Source organism: Lepidochelys olivacea (assembly GCF_965140295.1).
Source record: "Lepidochelys olivacea isolate rLepOli2 genome assembly, chromosome: 8".
Classification (NCBI taxonomy): Eukaryota; Metazoa; Chordata; order Testudines; family Cheloniidae; genus Lepidochelys; species Lepidochelys olivacea.
This window is the reverse complement of record NC_140418.1, coordinates 70,005,708-70,022,747: the sequence shown is the minus strand read 5'-3', so window position 1 is coordinate 70,022,747 and position 17,040 is coordinate 70,005,708. Positions and strand designations below refer to the sequence as shown.

The 17,040-nt window shown below is 39.7% G+C and overlaps 1 protein-coding gene across 2 annotated transcripts in view; it reads right to left on the bottom strand.

Annotated features, from left to right (window-relative positions):
• Positions 1-17,040, bottom strand: part of OLFM3 (olfactomedin 3) — a 134,391-nt gene that overhangs the window by 12,859 nt on the left and 104,492 nt on the right. For both annotated transcript variants that reach the window (XM_084636300.1, XM_084636299.1), the window contains exons 2-4: positions 16,710-16,856; positions 12,667-12,822; positions 9,001-9,220 (exon numbers count right to left, since the gene is read on the bottom strand). In XM_084636300.1, coding sequence (XP_084492426.1) covers positions 9,001-9,220; positions 12,667-12,822; positions 16,710-16,856 — 523 coding nt within the window. The remainder of the gene's footprint in view (positions 1-9,000; positions 9,221-12,666; positions 12,823-16,709; positions 16,857-17,040) is intronic.

Here is a 17,040-nt window from a genome sequence, read left to right as displayed (position 1 = left end):
CCCCAAGACCAGGTCAAAGCTCCTCTCCAGCCACTCCCCATCATTGAAGTTCCATTTCAGCGAGTAGCTGTGGATATTCTGGGTCCTTTTCCGAAAAAGACACCCAGAGGAAAGCAGTACATACTGACTTTCATGGATTTTGCCACCCGATGGCCGGAAGCAGTAGCTCTAAGCAACACCAGGGCTAAAAGTGTGTGCCAGGCACTAGCAGACATTTTTGCCAGGGTAGGTTGGCCCTCCGACATCCTCACAGATGCAGGGACTAATTTCCTGGCAGGAACTATGAAAAACCTTTGGGAAGCTCATGGGGTAAATCACTTGGTTGCCACTCCTTACCATCATCAAACAAATGGCATGGTGGAGAAGTTTAATGGAACTTTGGGGGCCATGATACGTAAATTCGTAAATGAGCACTCCAATGATTGGGACCTAGTATTGCAGCAGTTGCTCTTTGCCTACAGAGCTGTACCACATCCCAGTTTAGGGTTTTCCCCATTTGAACTTGTATATGGCCGTGAGGTTAAGGGGCCATTGCAGTTGGTGAAGCAGCAATGGGAGGGATTTACACCTTCTCCAGGAACTAACATTCTGGACTTTGTAACCAACCTACAAACCACCCTCCGAACCTCTTTAGCCCTTGCTAGAGAAAACTTACAGGATGCTCAAAAAGAGCAAAAAGCCTGGTATGATAAACATGCCAGAGAGCGTTCCTTCAAAGTAGGAGACCAGGTCATGGTCTTAAAGGTGCTCCAGGCCCATAAAATGGAAGCATCGTGGGAAGGGCCATTCGTGGTCCAGGAGCGCCTGGGAGCTGTTAATTATCTCATAGCATTCCCCACCTCCAACCGAAAGCCTAAGGTGTATCATATTAATTCTCTAAAGCCCTTTTATTCCAGAGAATTAAAGGTTTGTCAGTTTACAGCCCAGGGAGGAGACGACGCTGAGTGGCCTGAAGGTGTCTACTACGAAGGGAAATGTGCTGGTGGTGTGGAAGAGGTGAACCTCTCCATGACCCTTGGGCGTATGCAGCGACAGCAGATCCAGGAGCTGTGCACTAGCTACGCGCCAACGTTCTCAGCCACCCCAGGACTGACTGAACGGGCATACCACTCCATTGACACAGGTAATGCTCATCCAATTAGGGTCCAACCTTACCGGGTGTCTCCTCAAGCTAAAACTGCTATAGAACGGGAGATCCAGGATATGTTACAGATGGGTGTAATCCGCCCCTCTGAAAGTGCATGGGCATCTCCAGTGGTTCTAGTTCCCAAACCAGATGGGGAAATACGTTTTTGCGTGGACTACCGTAAGCTAAATGCTGTAACTCGCCCAGACAACTATCCCATGCCACGCACAGATGAACTATTAGAGAAACTGGGAAGGGCCCAGTTCATCTCTACCTTGGACTTAACCAAGGGGTACTGGCAGGTACCGCTAGATGAATCTGCCAAGGAAAGGTCAGCCTTCATCACACATCTCGGGCTGTATGAATTTAATGTACTCCCTTTCGGGCTGCGAAATGCACCCGCCACTTTCCAAAGACTTGTAGATGGTCTCCTAGCGGGATTAGGAGAATATGCAGTCGCCTACCTTGACGATGTGGCCATATTTTCGGATTCCTGGGCAGACCACCTGGAACATCTACAAAAAGTCCTTGAGCGCATAAGGGAGGCAGGACTAACTGTTAAGGCTAAGAAGTGTCAAATAGGCCTAAACAGAGTGACTTACCTTGGACACCAGGTGGGTCAAGGAACTATCAGCCCCCTACAGGCCAAAGTGGATGCTATCCAAAAGTGGCCTGTCCCAAAGTCAAAGAAACAGGTTCAATCCTTCTTAGGCTTGGCCGGTTATTACAGACGATTTGTACCGCACTACAGCCAAATCGCTGCCCCACTGACAGACCTAACCAAAAAGAAACAGCCAAATGCTGTTCAGTGGACCGGAAAGTGTCAGAAGGCCTTTAACAAGCTTAAAGCGACACTCATGTCTGACCCTGTACTAAGGGTCCCAGACTTTGACAAACCGTTCCTAGTAACCACAGATGCATCCGAGCGTGGTGTGGGAGCAGTTTTAATGCAGAAAGGACCTGATCAAGAATTCCACCCTGTAGTGTTTCTCAGCAAAAAACTGTCTGAGAGGGAAAGCAACTGGTCAGTCACTGAAAAAGAATGTTATGCCATTGTCTACGCTCTGGAAAAGCTACGCCCATATGTTTGGGGACGGCGTTTCCACCTGCAAACCGACCATGCTGCACTAAAGTGGCTTCACACCGTCAAAGAAACTAACAAAAAACTTCTTCGGTGGAGTTTAGCTCTCCAAGATTTTGATTTCGACATCCAACACATCTCAGGAGCTTCTAACAAAGTGGCTGATGCACTCTCCCGTAAAAGTTTCCCAGAATCAACTGGTTAAAATCGTCCTTGAGATGTGGAAAATATTGTTAGTCTTTATGTAGTTGGTAGTATATTTAGAGATGCATGTGTCTTATTAACTCTGTTTTCCTAGAGCTCCAGGAAGAAATCCCAGCCAGTGTTTCACCCTAGCTGAGATTTGGGGGGCGTGTCATAAATATAAAGGGAAGGGTAAACCCCTTTGAAATCCCTCCTGGCCAGGGGAAAGCTCCTCTCACCTGTAAAGGGTTAAGAAGCTAAAGGTAACCTCGCTGGCACCTGACCAAAATGACCAATGAGGAGACAAGATACTTTCAAAAGCTGGGAGGAGGGAGAGAAACAAAGGGTTTGTGTGTCTGTCTGTAGTCGTCTTGGCCGGGGACAGAACAGGAATGGAGTCTTAGAACTTTTAGTAAATAATCTAGCTAGGTATGTGTTAGATTATGATTTCTTTAAATGGCTGAGAAAAGAATTGTGCTGAATAGAATAACTATTTCTGTCTGTGTATCTTTTTTGTAACTTAAGGTTTTGCCTAGAGGGGTTCTCTATGTTTTTGAATCTAATTACCCTGTAAGATATATACCATCCTGATTTTACAGGGGGGATTTCTTTATTTCTATTTACTTCTATTTTTTATTAAAAGTCTTCTTGTAAAACACTGAATGCTTTTTCATTGTTCTCAGATCCAAGGGTTTGGGTCTGTGGTCACCTATGCAAATTGGTGAGGCTTTTTATCCAACATTTCCCAGGAAAGGGGGGGTGCAAGTGTTGGGAGGATTGTTCATTGTTCTTAAGATCCAAGGGTCTGGGTCTGTAGTCACCTAGGCAAATTGGTGAGGCTTTTTACCAAACCTTGTCCAGGAAGTGGGGTGCAAGGTTTTGGGAAGTATTTTGGGGGGAAGGACGCGTCCAAACAGCTCTTCCCCAGTAACCAGTATTAGTTTGGTGGTGGTAGCGGCCATTCCAAGGATAACGGGGGTAATATTTTGTACCTTGGGGAAGTTTTGACCTAAGCTGGTAAAGATAAGCTTAGGAGGTTTTTCATGCAGGTCCCCACATCTGTACCCTAGAGTTCAGAGTGGGGGAGGAACCTTGACAGCATGTTAATTGTTTTACTGAATCTTGGTGTTAGTTGGAAACACCTTGTTACTATCTTTTAAGTGACTAATAGTAATACCATAATAATACAGGATTTTTTGCATCACAGATTTATCCTGTGTCTATTTGTGATATAGTTGTGAATTCAGAAATATAGCTGGGAAAGATCAGTGAAGCAAAGAAACAATCTGCCACATGAATTTTCTACAATAGTAGCAGTGGCTAAGAAATGTAAACAGCCCACAGATTATTTTTCAGGGCCAAAAGCTCCTTCTTTTCTGTCAGAAGAACAGTGTGACAATGTAGAAATAACTCTTTTCATGGTACATAACCTTTTGACTATACTACATCTCAGCCCTTCAGTTTCCTCATAAGCAGAAATACCAGATGATAGTGAGAAAGGAAGGTTTTATGTACTTCCATCCCAGCAAAGAAGAGAAAATTTTGGAACATTCTTGTGAGAGCTTGTTTGAAAGATTTGTAGTACTTTTTTCAGAACAAAGATATCCAGATAGGTTTAGATAACAGCAGATTTTCAGGGTGAGATTTTTCTAAAACACTGAGTATTGGTCTAAATCTGCTTCAACTGGAAAAACTTTAATTGATTTCAATGGAAACAGCAAGGCCCATGCTGAGCGCGTTTGAAAATCCCAAAGGTTATCCTAACTGAACAGCCAAGCCTTTTAATGTTTGTTCACTCAACGTGACTGTATAAGGAGTACAGTGCACCATCTCATGGGTGTTTGTGGCCTGATTCCCTTCTTGTACTAGTGTTACTCCATAGACTTCATTACAGCTGGTCATGATTTATGCTGGTTTAAGAAGAGGATCAGGGTACGGGATGAGGAGTGTATACTACCCATGAAGGAGTGTAGAAGTGGATGCACTATCCCTGCATGCTAGGGAATCCTGAAAAGCAGAATGCCTTCCAGAACTGTCCATGGGGTGATGAGACATTGCCAGCACCTATTCTGTATGTCACTAGAACATGCGGGGGAGGCTGGGAAGACCATTGACATGTGGCTGTTTTGAGGGTACACATAGGTGTGGGTAGCCAATGCTAATATATCCCCACAATCTCTGTGATGACTAGTGTTTACCCTGAAGATTACAAGTTATACCATATACCACAAAACAAAACAATCCCACTGTAATGATCATATAAGTCATTTTTATTTTTATGTAAGGTTACTTTTTAGATGTATTGCTGAAAGAAAATGAGCCGAATACATTTAGTACAAGGACAGAATAGAAGTTTTCTTGGTTAATTAATAAATATTTATCTATTGAACTCTGCTAGTACCTAGTTATGAGATTTTCCTTTTTCTGTCTCAAACACAGTCGATTGGGCTTTTATATGCAGAGTGTTTCAGGTATTTATTTAGATACTAAACACTGACCTGAATTATTATGGGTAATGAACAGGGTAGAGGGAAGTGAGTCCACTTTTCAGTGTGTGCACAAGCAGTTTCCAGATGCTTTACTTCTTTTGTATCCTTCCTTAGGATAAAATTTGTTATGGGACTACACTGCAAAATGAAGAGCTAGAAACTGAACTCACCCTTTACTTAGAGTTTATGTATCTATTATCCTACTTAGCCCCAAACTGGAAAATATGATGGTCTAGTGGTTAAAGCCTACCACTGGGAGTTTAAATTCCTGGTTCTATTTTGAGCTTTGTCACTGACTCATTGTGTAATCTGTGGTGTAGTCACTTACCTTCTTTGTTTGGTTTCCTCATCTATAAAATGGGGATAATCATGCTTACCTCCCTCACAGAAGGCTGTACAGCTTAGTGTTTGTAAAGCTCCTCAGAATCTACAGGAATTGTACCATACAAAGAATCACTATTATCAATAAAAGAATCCTTTGCCAATGTTACCATCTCTTTTGTGATCAATATGATGGGATTTCTTTGTTGAATATGGTATCACACTTTCCTGGCCCCAAGCAAAAATATCAATGTCAAATTTTCCCTTGACCTTGCTATATAAGAAGCTGGAAATGAGTCCAGCATGTATCCAGTCTAATAGTTTCTTTCATATTTCATAGGCAACTGTTGTCTGAGAGAATATTGATTTACTAGACTAATCTTATTTTTAAAAATCTGTCACTACTAAATAGCGTTAATGCACAGTAGCTGATTAAATGAAGGTGATAAATCATAGGAAAGCAGTGTATTACTAGAGTAAAAATTGTCCCTATGTACAGCACATTATGTGCAGTACATTAAGGCCTACATTTTCTTGTGTGTATCTGACTTGCATGCGTGCCAGCTGAGGATTTGCACACACAAATGCATGCAAGCACACACACCCTTTTATACGCAGACAACAAAATGTATGCACACAAGTCATGCATATGCTAAACTGCAAGCACACTTCTGAAAATGTAGGCTATATTTATCAACTGCTATTTATCAAATGCAAAGTGACATTTTCCTATTCTAAGGAGAAGGAACAAGTTTCACTCTTCACAATGGCTGTGGAAATCTTTAAATCTCAGTGAAAGTGAAATGACTGCTCACTGTATGTTAATGAATGTTGCAAGGGTTGCCAGTGCAGATGGAAAATTACTTTTAAGTGGCTAGAACTGTATAAATAATGCATAATATAACAGTTATATTACTGGAAAACACCTGCTAGGGAAAAGAAGAGGGAAAAAAAGCCATTACACGTGCTGGTTAGATAGCTATACTGCAAGATTCAACAAAAACTCTGTAATGATTCAAGCCCAGATCCTGGGTACAGTGTTGCTGTTCTGTCCTACATGGCCAGAGGATTCTGGTCCTAAGCGCAGAGGGATCCTCAAGTGGTGTGGAGCAGGCATAGCCCTTCAGTGCAATGGGCACGACTGGGGTGAAATGGGCGATAGCTGGAGTTTCCTTTTGCCCCCTGATCCCCAGATGCTGTATCAGCCTCTTGGGGCTATATACAGCAAGATTAACTTTAAGCTGATTTCAGGCTGCTCTAACTTGCATGTGGGGACTTGCCAGGAACACAGCCAGTCCAGGAATAGGGGAGCTCAAAAGCCACCTGAGCTGTGCTATGCTTTTCTCAGCCTTTTCTGAGCACCTGGACCTCTGAGAATTACCCCCATTGGAGCAAAGACAATTCTGCATTAGGATTTAAGAAGGCTGAAATCCTTTCAGTAGTTAGCCAGAAACCCCCTTTAAACTCCTTAAGCATGCAGGCACACCATAGGCCCTAATATGAAAACATTAGATGGTAAAGCCTTACTAGTGTTATTGTCTGGCATCATCATACTATTGAGGCTCAAAATGTAGTTGCCTGTGGACTAGGAGAATATGTGATTGTTACATGGCTAAAGAAGGAAGAGGGGTGCAGAGACATAGGTCCAGGGAGGTGGAGAGGAAAACAAGAAAGAACCCTAAAAACAGAGAAAGACATGGGATCCTGGCAGTAAGCAGAGGGAAAAGGAGCCCTGGGGAAATCATACAATTGTATCTATATAGGGAGATAACTGAGTTGCAGAGTTTGGATTCAGAATCAATCTGGAGATGAATTTCTGAGAGACAGAGAGAGAGAATGCGCACGCACAGATAAGAGGGGGCTTTCTGATCCTGTAGTGCAGTTTCATCCAACTTGCATACAGATACTAGCAGTAGGGTATGATTTTTAGTTCAATGTGGTGATGGTGTGTGTATTTGCTACTTTTATTTGATAGAACTTCTTCCCCTTCAATTGCCAATACAAAAAAAAAAAAAGTTCGGCCCCAGAGACTTCTTTATTGGTCAAGAAAGAAAGGAAGAATTGTATGTTAGGGAAGAACTCATGGGAAGAGAGTTAAGAGAAGGGATTTGACCTAGGAAAATAATTAGAAGGGAAGTAAAAGGTGTGGGAGGAACCTGTAGGAAAGACTACATAACTATAACAGGGATGATTCTGATATTCAGAATACCTCCCATTGTGCAATCAATTCATTGATTTATGTTACAGAGATTCACCACAAAAAAATGAAAACAAGATGACTGAAAAATATGGAATGCCAATTTTTTCTCCTTAATTTTGCTTCAGAACATTAACTATCAAGACAAGTTGCTATTTCAACCAAATTTCTTGCTTGCCGCTGCATAGCAAAGCATCTGTTTTCCCTTGACTGCACATGTACATGTTCTGTCAGTGTAATAACATGCTATTATGTGTATGTATTGAGGGGGAGAATTGGCTTATAAGAGATTTCTGTCTGAGGAAATCTTCCATGTATTTTTGCCCATCACAGATGTGCTAATCCAGTGTAAAAAGAAGAAGCTGAAAATAAATAATTGAAGAGGTTAACCCAGTCTAGATGACTTTTTCTGTCTTTTTCCATTACGTCAAAAATGTACATCTTCTATAATAGGCAGCACCTCTTTCATATTTCAGATGCCACCCACCGCCTATAAAAGTCCACACCCAAGATTTGATAATTGAGAAACCTATCATAAGCCTGAGTTCTATTTTTAAGTGTTTAATGTTTTTTCATAGTGAATTGTTAGTTCTCATAAAAGGGGTCAGACTGAGAGAAGTGGAAGGCAAAGACTTTCAATAAATAATAATTCTTGGCTCCTAAACAGTACCTTCCAGCCAAGTATCTCAAAGTGTTTTGTCAGTTACTTTAATTGGAGCAGGCTAGGGCCTTTAAATCCTCAGAACATGCCTCTGAGGTAGAGAAGAATTAATTATCCCCTGTTCAGGATGACATTTGCAAAAAAGGCCTCTAATTTTGGGTGCCCAATATTAGACAACTAGTCCCTAATTTCCCTAAGCACCCACTGAAGCCAACGACTGGGCATCCAAAACTGAGACTTTCCCAAAGTCACACAGGAAGGTTATGGCATTGCTAGAAACAAACACAAAGCTGTGCTGTCAACAATACCTTATTTCCGCTAAAGTAGCTGATAACAGTGCTAATTTCATTATGCTGCTCATCAGTGGATCACACCTAACCTATTAGTATTAGAGGCCCAAAGGTAATACAGTCTGAGAGGTCATTTTCTGAACTGGCCATTTGTAAACTTCAAACCAAGATTTAAATTTTGATGATGGTTTTTGTCATGTGGATATCTCTCCATTGGACGCTGGACAGAGACCGCCAACATATATCACACTGGCCACCAAAAAGCACCTGGATGGCAATCCTGGCCTGAGTTATATTACAACTAGTATGAGAGAGGAAACAATCTTTGCATCCCATTAACAAGCTCATGAGCAATTCAATCCTAAGACCCCCCGTCCCTAGGATTTCCAAGTTGCCATCCCTTATAATTCTGCATCTTAACTCTTTCTGTTAACAATGGGTCAGAGTCTAATTTAAACAATACTGGTGGAAATCTAGAGTAACATAACAGTTGACTTCAGTGAAGTCACTCTTGATACACATTAGTGTAACAGAGATCAGAATCTGTTCCAGTGTGTCAAAGAGCTGAAAAATAGAGGATTTTATGTTTCTACATCAAAGCTCTAAAATATATAACTTAGGGACAAAATATGCCATGTAATGGTTAACTTACTGAGTTTTTTCATGCAGTCTCGAAGTCTGGTTTCTAAACTGAGCACCCTCTGGTGTAGTTCCTCATAGTCATAGGCACCAATTTCTTCCTGAATCCCGGTGAGAACTGCAGACAGATTCCTAATTTCCTCCTTGAACTGGGTGATTAACTTGGCATCCATTTTATACTGTTCCAGAACTGGGATCAATGGTAACAGCTCATCCATCTTTTCCTTCAACTCCTGCAAAAAGCAGTCAACTGGGCATTAGAGCAGCTTAAAGGAGTTCAGTCCCCTAACACTCTTTAATATAATATTTTGAACTGATTAATAAAATGACTTTAATATTCTTATTGATTTTAGTTTCAGATCCATTACTAGTGTATCATGAAAGTCTAAGCAAATTCAACACTATGTGTTGGATAAAATGTAAAAGAGAATATTCAATTTCTACTGAAAGTACAAAATTCATTTTTAAAAGATTGGAAACAAATCTCCTGAGACCTGTCTTTCCCTGCACGTGATACAAAACTCCTGTTGACTATATTTTTCTGGAGAAAAGGTGACCAGGACTGACCCACAGTTCTAGGTGAGGATACAGCACTGAAACAGTGACATTATATTGTCACTGATTTTCTATTTAATTTTTATAAATATTAATATTTTATTTACTTTTTTTGACTGCCACTGCACTCTGAGCAGACATTTTCATGGATCTGTTCACAGTAATGTCTAGGTCTTTCTCTCCCCTAAGTGGTTAGAGTTAAATTTAGATCCCAACAATTATATGAGAGATTCAAATTATATTGGCCAACGTGCATTTGTCTTTAGTGATTTTTCACTGCCCAATCAACTAGTTTTGTTAGATGCCTCTGAACTTCCTCAAATTCTTCTCTAGCTTTAACTAACTTAAATAATTGTATGTCATCTGCAAATTTTGCAACCTCATCATTCTTTCTCTTTCCCAGACAACCCCTACTTAAACTTTTGCCATGTTGAAAATCGGCCATTTATCCCCATTTATTGAATGTTTGTCTTTTAGCTATTTCTAATCCATAATGGCTATTTATCACTTGTCCTATAACTGTAATGCACTTAATATCTTTTGCCAGGGAGTTTGTTAAAATAAGTCTTAATACATTACGGCAACTGGCTCTTGTTCAGCCACTAACATGTAGATACCCTGAAAGAATCCTAGCAGATTAGAGATTTTTCTTTTATGGAAGTGGGTTTATCCTTTTCAGATGATGTACATGTAGATGTTTTATAATTCCATTGATAATTTAAGGAAACAGCAGGACTTCCATGAGAGAGAGAGAGAGAGGAGGAGATGCAAGCCTGGACAGAAGAGGGAGAAAAAGTGATGGAGATATAGGTTTGACAGTTGCCAGAACAGAGATAACAGAGGTCTTGGGAGCAGATGAGATCACCCGGGGGAAAGCATAAAGGGGAAAAATGAGGAGACCAAGGTTAGAATCCTGGAGAACATCACAAGACAGAAGAGAAGGCTGATTACTTCAGAATCATCTGTTAACTGTAGAAAGGAAATCAGGGAAGAGTGTAATGGAAGCCCAAGCAAGAGAAAGTGGATCAGTGACACTGTCAAAGGCAACAGAGACATTGAGGAGTGAGTGGAGAGTTTATTTTATTATTATTGAAAACTATGCATACAGCAACATAAACTTACAGCAATTTAAAACACACATTAAAAACTTTCTCTGCCCCAAAGATTTTAATGTGTGAGCCCAGTTTTGCATCCATTGAAGTAAATAGGAGCACTGTGACTGATTTCAGTGAGAACAGGATCAAGCCCTAAGAAATTTCAATGGGTAGAATTACAGAACTGTACTACCTTTGGTATTTCATTTTTAAATTAACTTCTTAGTTGGAGATTGGGGGGAGGGATAGCTCAGTGGTTTGAGCATTGGCCTGCTAAACCTAGGGTTGTGAGTTCAATCCTTGAGGGGGCCATTTAGGAATCGGGGGCAAAAATTGGGGATTGGTCCTGCTTTGAGCAGGGGGTTGGACTAGATGACCTCCTGAGGTCCCTTTCAACCCTGATATTCTATGATTCTATGATCTTATCACGTCACTAAAGGAAGTGAAGATTTTGTGATCACTGTAACTATAATGATTCTTTTGATTTTATTGATACTACTTAGACACCTCTTAAATCTATTATTACAAGAATGAATTCACATTGCAATAAAAGCAGGAAATTGCACCATTTTTGAGCTTATTTCTCCTTTGATTTGCCACATAACTCCCACCAGATTTAATAGGAGCAATGTGGGGGTATCAAGGACAGGCAAACTGACAATTTTTTGTGTCTCAGGAATGACGTACAGTACCAAAATTTTAGTCAGTCAAAATTCCGAAAGACAGTATTATTTTGACATTTCAATTACTCTTTAATTTGATTGTCTGTCTGTCTGTCGGTTTTAGTCTCCTGGCAAACTGTCAAACTGAAGCTGAATGTCCAGCCAATACAAATATCGAATATTTAAAAGGTTGGAGTAGTACAACAGGTTGCTGCCTTTGACAGCCAAATTGGACCTTCAAATTCTGGTATTTTGTTCCTCTGGAAAAAAAAATAACAATAATACAAAATATATAATGGCACAACACAATGTGGTGTTATGGCAAATAACATTACAAGGGGTAAAGGGGAAAACTTTCATGAAGCTGAAACTGGCTGAGCAGAATTATACTCAGACTTTCAGCTAAACTGAGAATAATAAGTAAGAGATCACTTGGAGAGTATGGTTATTAGTATAATTAATTACTGAAACCAATGGGAGCTGTTCAGTGCCTAGTACCTCTGAACAAGCAGATGCCACTCAGGTGCCACTCCTTTTGAAAATTTAAGCCTATGCTTTCATGTTTCAGCTATCATGAGCACCTCCAAAAGACAGAATAAAATGTGCATCCTTGGGATATATTTAATGGACCCTATCTTGCATTCCTTGCACACTCAAAACTCTCCCTCATTAGGGCCCAGTACCTGCAATACTATATGTCTGTAACATTGTCTCCTTAGTATAGTCCAGATGGCTTCCTAAGAATAGACAATAGCCATTTCTAACCTCTAGCAACTAGATTTCATAGCAGATAGGGTGGCTAAAGTTTTTGTTCAGTGAAAAATTACTAGGAAATTTAACATGGACATTTTTTCTTATAGCACATGTGGATCAGAGAGGGGAGGGGGAACACCCCGAATAACTAACTCCCCCAATCTCTAATCAGAAACTTTTAGATCTTAATGCTATTAAGTACCAATTACAATAACTTCACTCATTATGATCTTTCTTCTTTTCAGTTCTACGAAATGTCAGACAACTGTAAAAGTACAAAACCCTCTGGTCATTTGCTATTAATTCCCTGGCTTCCTCATTTATCACCAGTGCTTGACTGCATATAAATCTCTCAATATGAACTGCACATTGACACAGTAAAATAGGATTCTGTTTATACTGACATTTCTCTAACGTCTTAATAATTAATGGTCACTCCTTATTACAGTTAAACTGAATAAAGTGATTATCATAATAAAAGAGGTTATATTGTGGTTCCTTTTCAACATTGCTTTTGTATAAGCTTTTCAAGCTGAGATCTTAGCAGTTCATGCATTGCTTTTTAGTGCATAGCTTGCAGCAGGCTTTCAAAATTATTATTAAAATAAAACTTACTTGAAAATGCTTTGTCATTAATGTCTTCCGATCATCTTCAATTTGCCGAAACTTAGCCTTCAGCCCTTTCATTTGTGTTTCCATTTTTAAAACATACTGGAAATCCCTCTGCGTCCGTAGGTTTAAAACTTCAATAGATTGGGACATATTCTGAACCTGTTAAAGAAGAACACTGGCTGCACTCTGTTTTTCTTTTTCTTGTATGTGTAGGTAAATGTCAAATGATAAAATGTCATGCCTCTGTCAATGCTTGAATTGTTAGCCATTGTTTACCTCAGTGGAGCTTTGAATTCATAACTGTACAACGATACAGAAAGTGGGCCGCAGTTTGGCCTTGGTCACACATGTAATCCCACTGAAATAAATGGGATTGTTCCACTATAAATTAGAGGGATTTGGCCCAATGTCTTTACCCATCGTATAATACCTTAAAAAAGAAAACTGTGCACTGAGTTTTGTGACAATTCAGCAAGGGGAAGAACTGTTCAGGGCAAGGAATCATAAAGGAGGTTTGTGATTCAACATTCCCGAACAAAAGAATGCAAGTATTCAATAACTCAGGAAAATGGGATATTGACCTGAGTTAACTTATAACTCCATGCCACTTCACTACTTAATCCAATTTATAGAAGATTTGGGGTGTGTGGAGGAAGAATGGGGTAAAGTTTTGATCTTGAATTTAAATTTGTCAAGCTTCATCAAGGATCTGAACTTATACTTAGCAAATGAAATGCATGCTGCCACCCAGACAGAGTTTGTACTATATAATGCAGCACTTGCTGAATTTTTTCAAGTGCTCTGTATACAGCATGTGGCTCTTAGAAGCAATCATTTTGCCCGGAACATTGTACTACTCTATTAAAGAGAATGGGCATGATTCTGATCCTTCACATAAATGAAAATCAGGAATAATTCTATGGAAGTCAGTGAAGTTACTTGAGTGTGAAATCAGTGCAAGAGAGATCAGGAGCAGGGCCAGTGGGTCTCCTTTAAGAGATATGTACAACTTGGGCTTTTGATAAATATGAATACAAGCTTTGAAGAGCCAATATTTTACACTCTAGTGATGCACTAGTTTAAATGTCAGTGCTTTGGAAAAACATGGTCTTGGGCTTGAGAGTGACATTTACTCAAACTAGATTTTTAAATTTTCAGGAGGACTACGCCACTGTTTTTGGTAAGTCAGCAAAATACCATATCTTAGGGCTTGATCCTGCTCCCATTGAAGTTAATGGCAAAATACCAGCTGACTTCAACAGAAGCAGGATTGAGCCTGTAAAATGCTAGTGTGTGTTAAAAAAGCTTTGAACTTTTTTCGTTATACATCGAGGCCTACTTTACTATAAATATCTTTACTCAAAGTTACCTATGCATGCTTCAGAAATATTTCCTAACTCTGATACAGATAATAAGATTTATTAAATTGACACCAACATTATTACTATTAGTACATTCCTTAGACTGTAACTTCTTTGGAGCCGGGACTGTCTTTTTGTTCTGTGGTTTGTACTGTGCCTAATACAAGGGGGTCCTGGTCCATGGATTCTCTATCTATTGTAGAGGCATTCCTAGATGCCTCTACAACAGATTTCAATCCAGCAAAGCTCTTAAGCATGTGAACAGTCCCATTGGACTTGTGCTTACAGTAAGGCATATGCTCAAATGCTTTGTTGGATCAGGGCCAGAGTGCTCACCTAGCAGGTTAAAGGCTGTTAAGCTCTAAATGACTTGGACTATCCTACTTGCCTCTTTCAATGCCATATTGCTGAAGATGGGATCAGCAAAGATTACCGTGCTGACCCTTAGTATAAAAGGGAGGTTGCTGGCAGGATATCCTTCATGATCATGGGCTTTGGAAATCACTTCCAGATCTGTTATCCTTCAGGATATGCTGCAAGGCACTTTTCCTCCAGCCATTTGAGGAGAGGATGGGTTGAGAGTTGGAGAAGTTTTTACATTTGAGATTTTATTATAAAATTCAGCAATGTAACAGGTGGCCAGACTGTAGGATATGTGATTGTTTATAGTTTTATCAGTAGAAATAAAATACATCTATTCAACTGTAAATCATTAATAGAAAAAAATCACTGAAAGATTAAAAGAAATGAGTTTCAAGTAACTGACTGAGCATATGTAGAACAAAAGACAGCCCATTCCCATCTTTAAGACAAGGACACCTTTAATTTGTGTGTACTTTATGTATCTTTCATCAGTGTTAACTTTATAAAAATCAGACAAAAAATGTGGGAAGAGGTGACACATTTCCAGACATGAAGCTGAAGTAGAACATTTTGTTGTTGTTTTTTCAGAGAGTTTTGCATGTGCAATAATTTTATGCCAAAATTAACTTTAACTCATGCACAGTAAATGGGGGAGGGGGAAGTACCACTAGAAAATATTAGGCCCAATCTTAAAGATCTTACTCACAACTTGCTCAGGCAAAACCCCTTTTGTCCAGCCAGTCTAATGGAGGTGGGAGAAAAGGGTGATATTCCTTCCGTACACTAACATATATAACCTTTGAGGTGTTATCCATAGTTTCAGTTGGCACCCCATTGTGATGACGACTGTATCATACTGCATCTGGTTATTACAATCCTGTAACATATTGTGGATCTGATACAGTTTGATTTTACTTAACCTACCACCTCGTTAAAAATACCTTAAAAATAGTGTTGATAGCAGTGTAGATTAACTAGCAATAATTAGCCATATACATTTTTGTTAGAAAGTACTGTTAATGGAATAAATCCATATTTTTATCTTCTTTTATGTTCTTTCTAATCACTGAAGCCAACAAAATAAATCCTTTCAGAGCTATGATAAAGCTTGAAATGTTTCACTTTGCCAGAAGCCACTTTCCCACAGAAACTGTAATAAACAGCAATATGTGGCTTTATTGATGTAGTAAAATGATTGTTTGTACCCACATTTGCCATCATCTAGTGAAAAAAAATAATTTGTAGAGCTTAAGCCTCCATATAGAAGACCCCAAATTATCAAAGGGCTAGTTGTGAGAGGGTTGGTGCTGTGGACTTCAAAAAGAAAAAGAAAAGATTAAAAACCTTATTTATGAGTATTTTAATGTTTGAGAAACATGCCAGAGTAAAAGCTCTGGAGAATGAAGTCCACACCCCTGACCGACATAAGTTGCATAGACAAAAGTGCTGGTGTGGACAGCACTGTGTCAGTAGGAGAGGTTCTTCTGCCAACATAGCTAACATCACTTGTTGGGAGTGGTTTAATTATGACGGCAGGAGAGCTCTCTCTTGCTGGCAAAGAGTGGCTACATGTGAGACCTTACAGCAGCACAGCTGAAGTGGTACAGCTGTCCCACTGTAATGTCCAGAGTGTAGACATAGTGTTAGTGTAGGTTTGACAGCAGTTCTCTAAACTTTTCTTGGGTTTGATCCTAGTCTTTTGTTCCAGCTGCTGGTGTAGCTCCTGTTGGGATTCCCTCCGAGACCACTTTCCACTTGGCTTCCCAAAAACTCAGACTCCAAACTTTGTCACTCAGGTATCTTTGTTTGACATACAGCATCTCTAAGATGAGCTGTTCAAGCTCAAATGTGGGGAGGGGTGTGTATGGATGCAGGGTACATCACAGCTCCAAAGTTACACAGAAACTATCTTCCTTTATATACATTACACATCTCATTGCATTTACTATACATTACATTATGAAGGATACCCTGCCAACAACCTCCCTTTTATGCTTAGAAGGCTCAGCACGGTAATCTTTGCTGATCCCATCTTCAGCAATATGGCATTACTTGGTTCTCTTAAAGAAAGAAATCTGGGAGGCAGAAATGAGAGAAAATGCAGCATTAAGCTGCTGGATCAATGACTCAGGTCAGCAGAGCTGTGTTGTAAAGAAACCAGATGAAGTGTGGTTAGTGGTGGAAAACTGGGAAGGGGAAATAGAGAAATAACATTGATAGGTAATCATTGAATGCTGTATTTATTATTTTAAAGAGGGAAAGGAGCAGATTACTATGGAAGTCTTAGTGGACAAAAAGAAGGGATACATTTGGGAGACTTACCTTCTCTAGCAGTTGTCTAAGTTGTCTGCTTTTGGCGTCTCTTGAACATAAATTTTGTTCTGGTGCAACTACAGTACAAATGCATCGGCCATCTGGGTCTTGGGCTGAACTATACACTTGCCATCCTTCTTTGGGGCTAATTTGAGTCTATAGTAATAAAACAATAATAAGCAAATGCAAAGGGAGTGAAATAGCTGATATTCATGAATGACTTTTTGGTTTTTCAAATTCTTAAAACAAAATATCTCTATGTAGACAGACAGACACACACGAATTAAACTTAAGAAAATATGCTTGCACAGTTACATACCATATGTATGATAATTTTTCA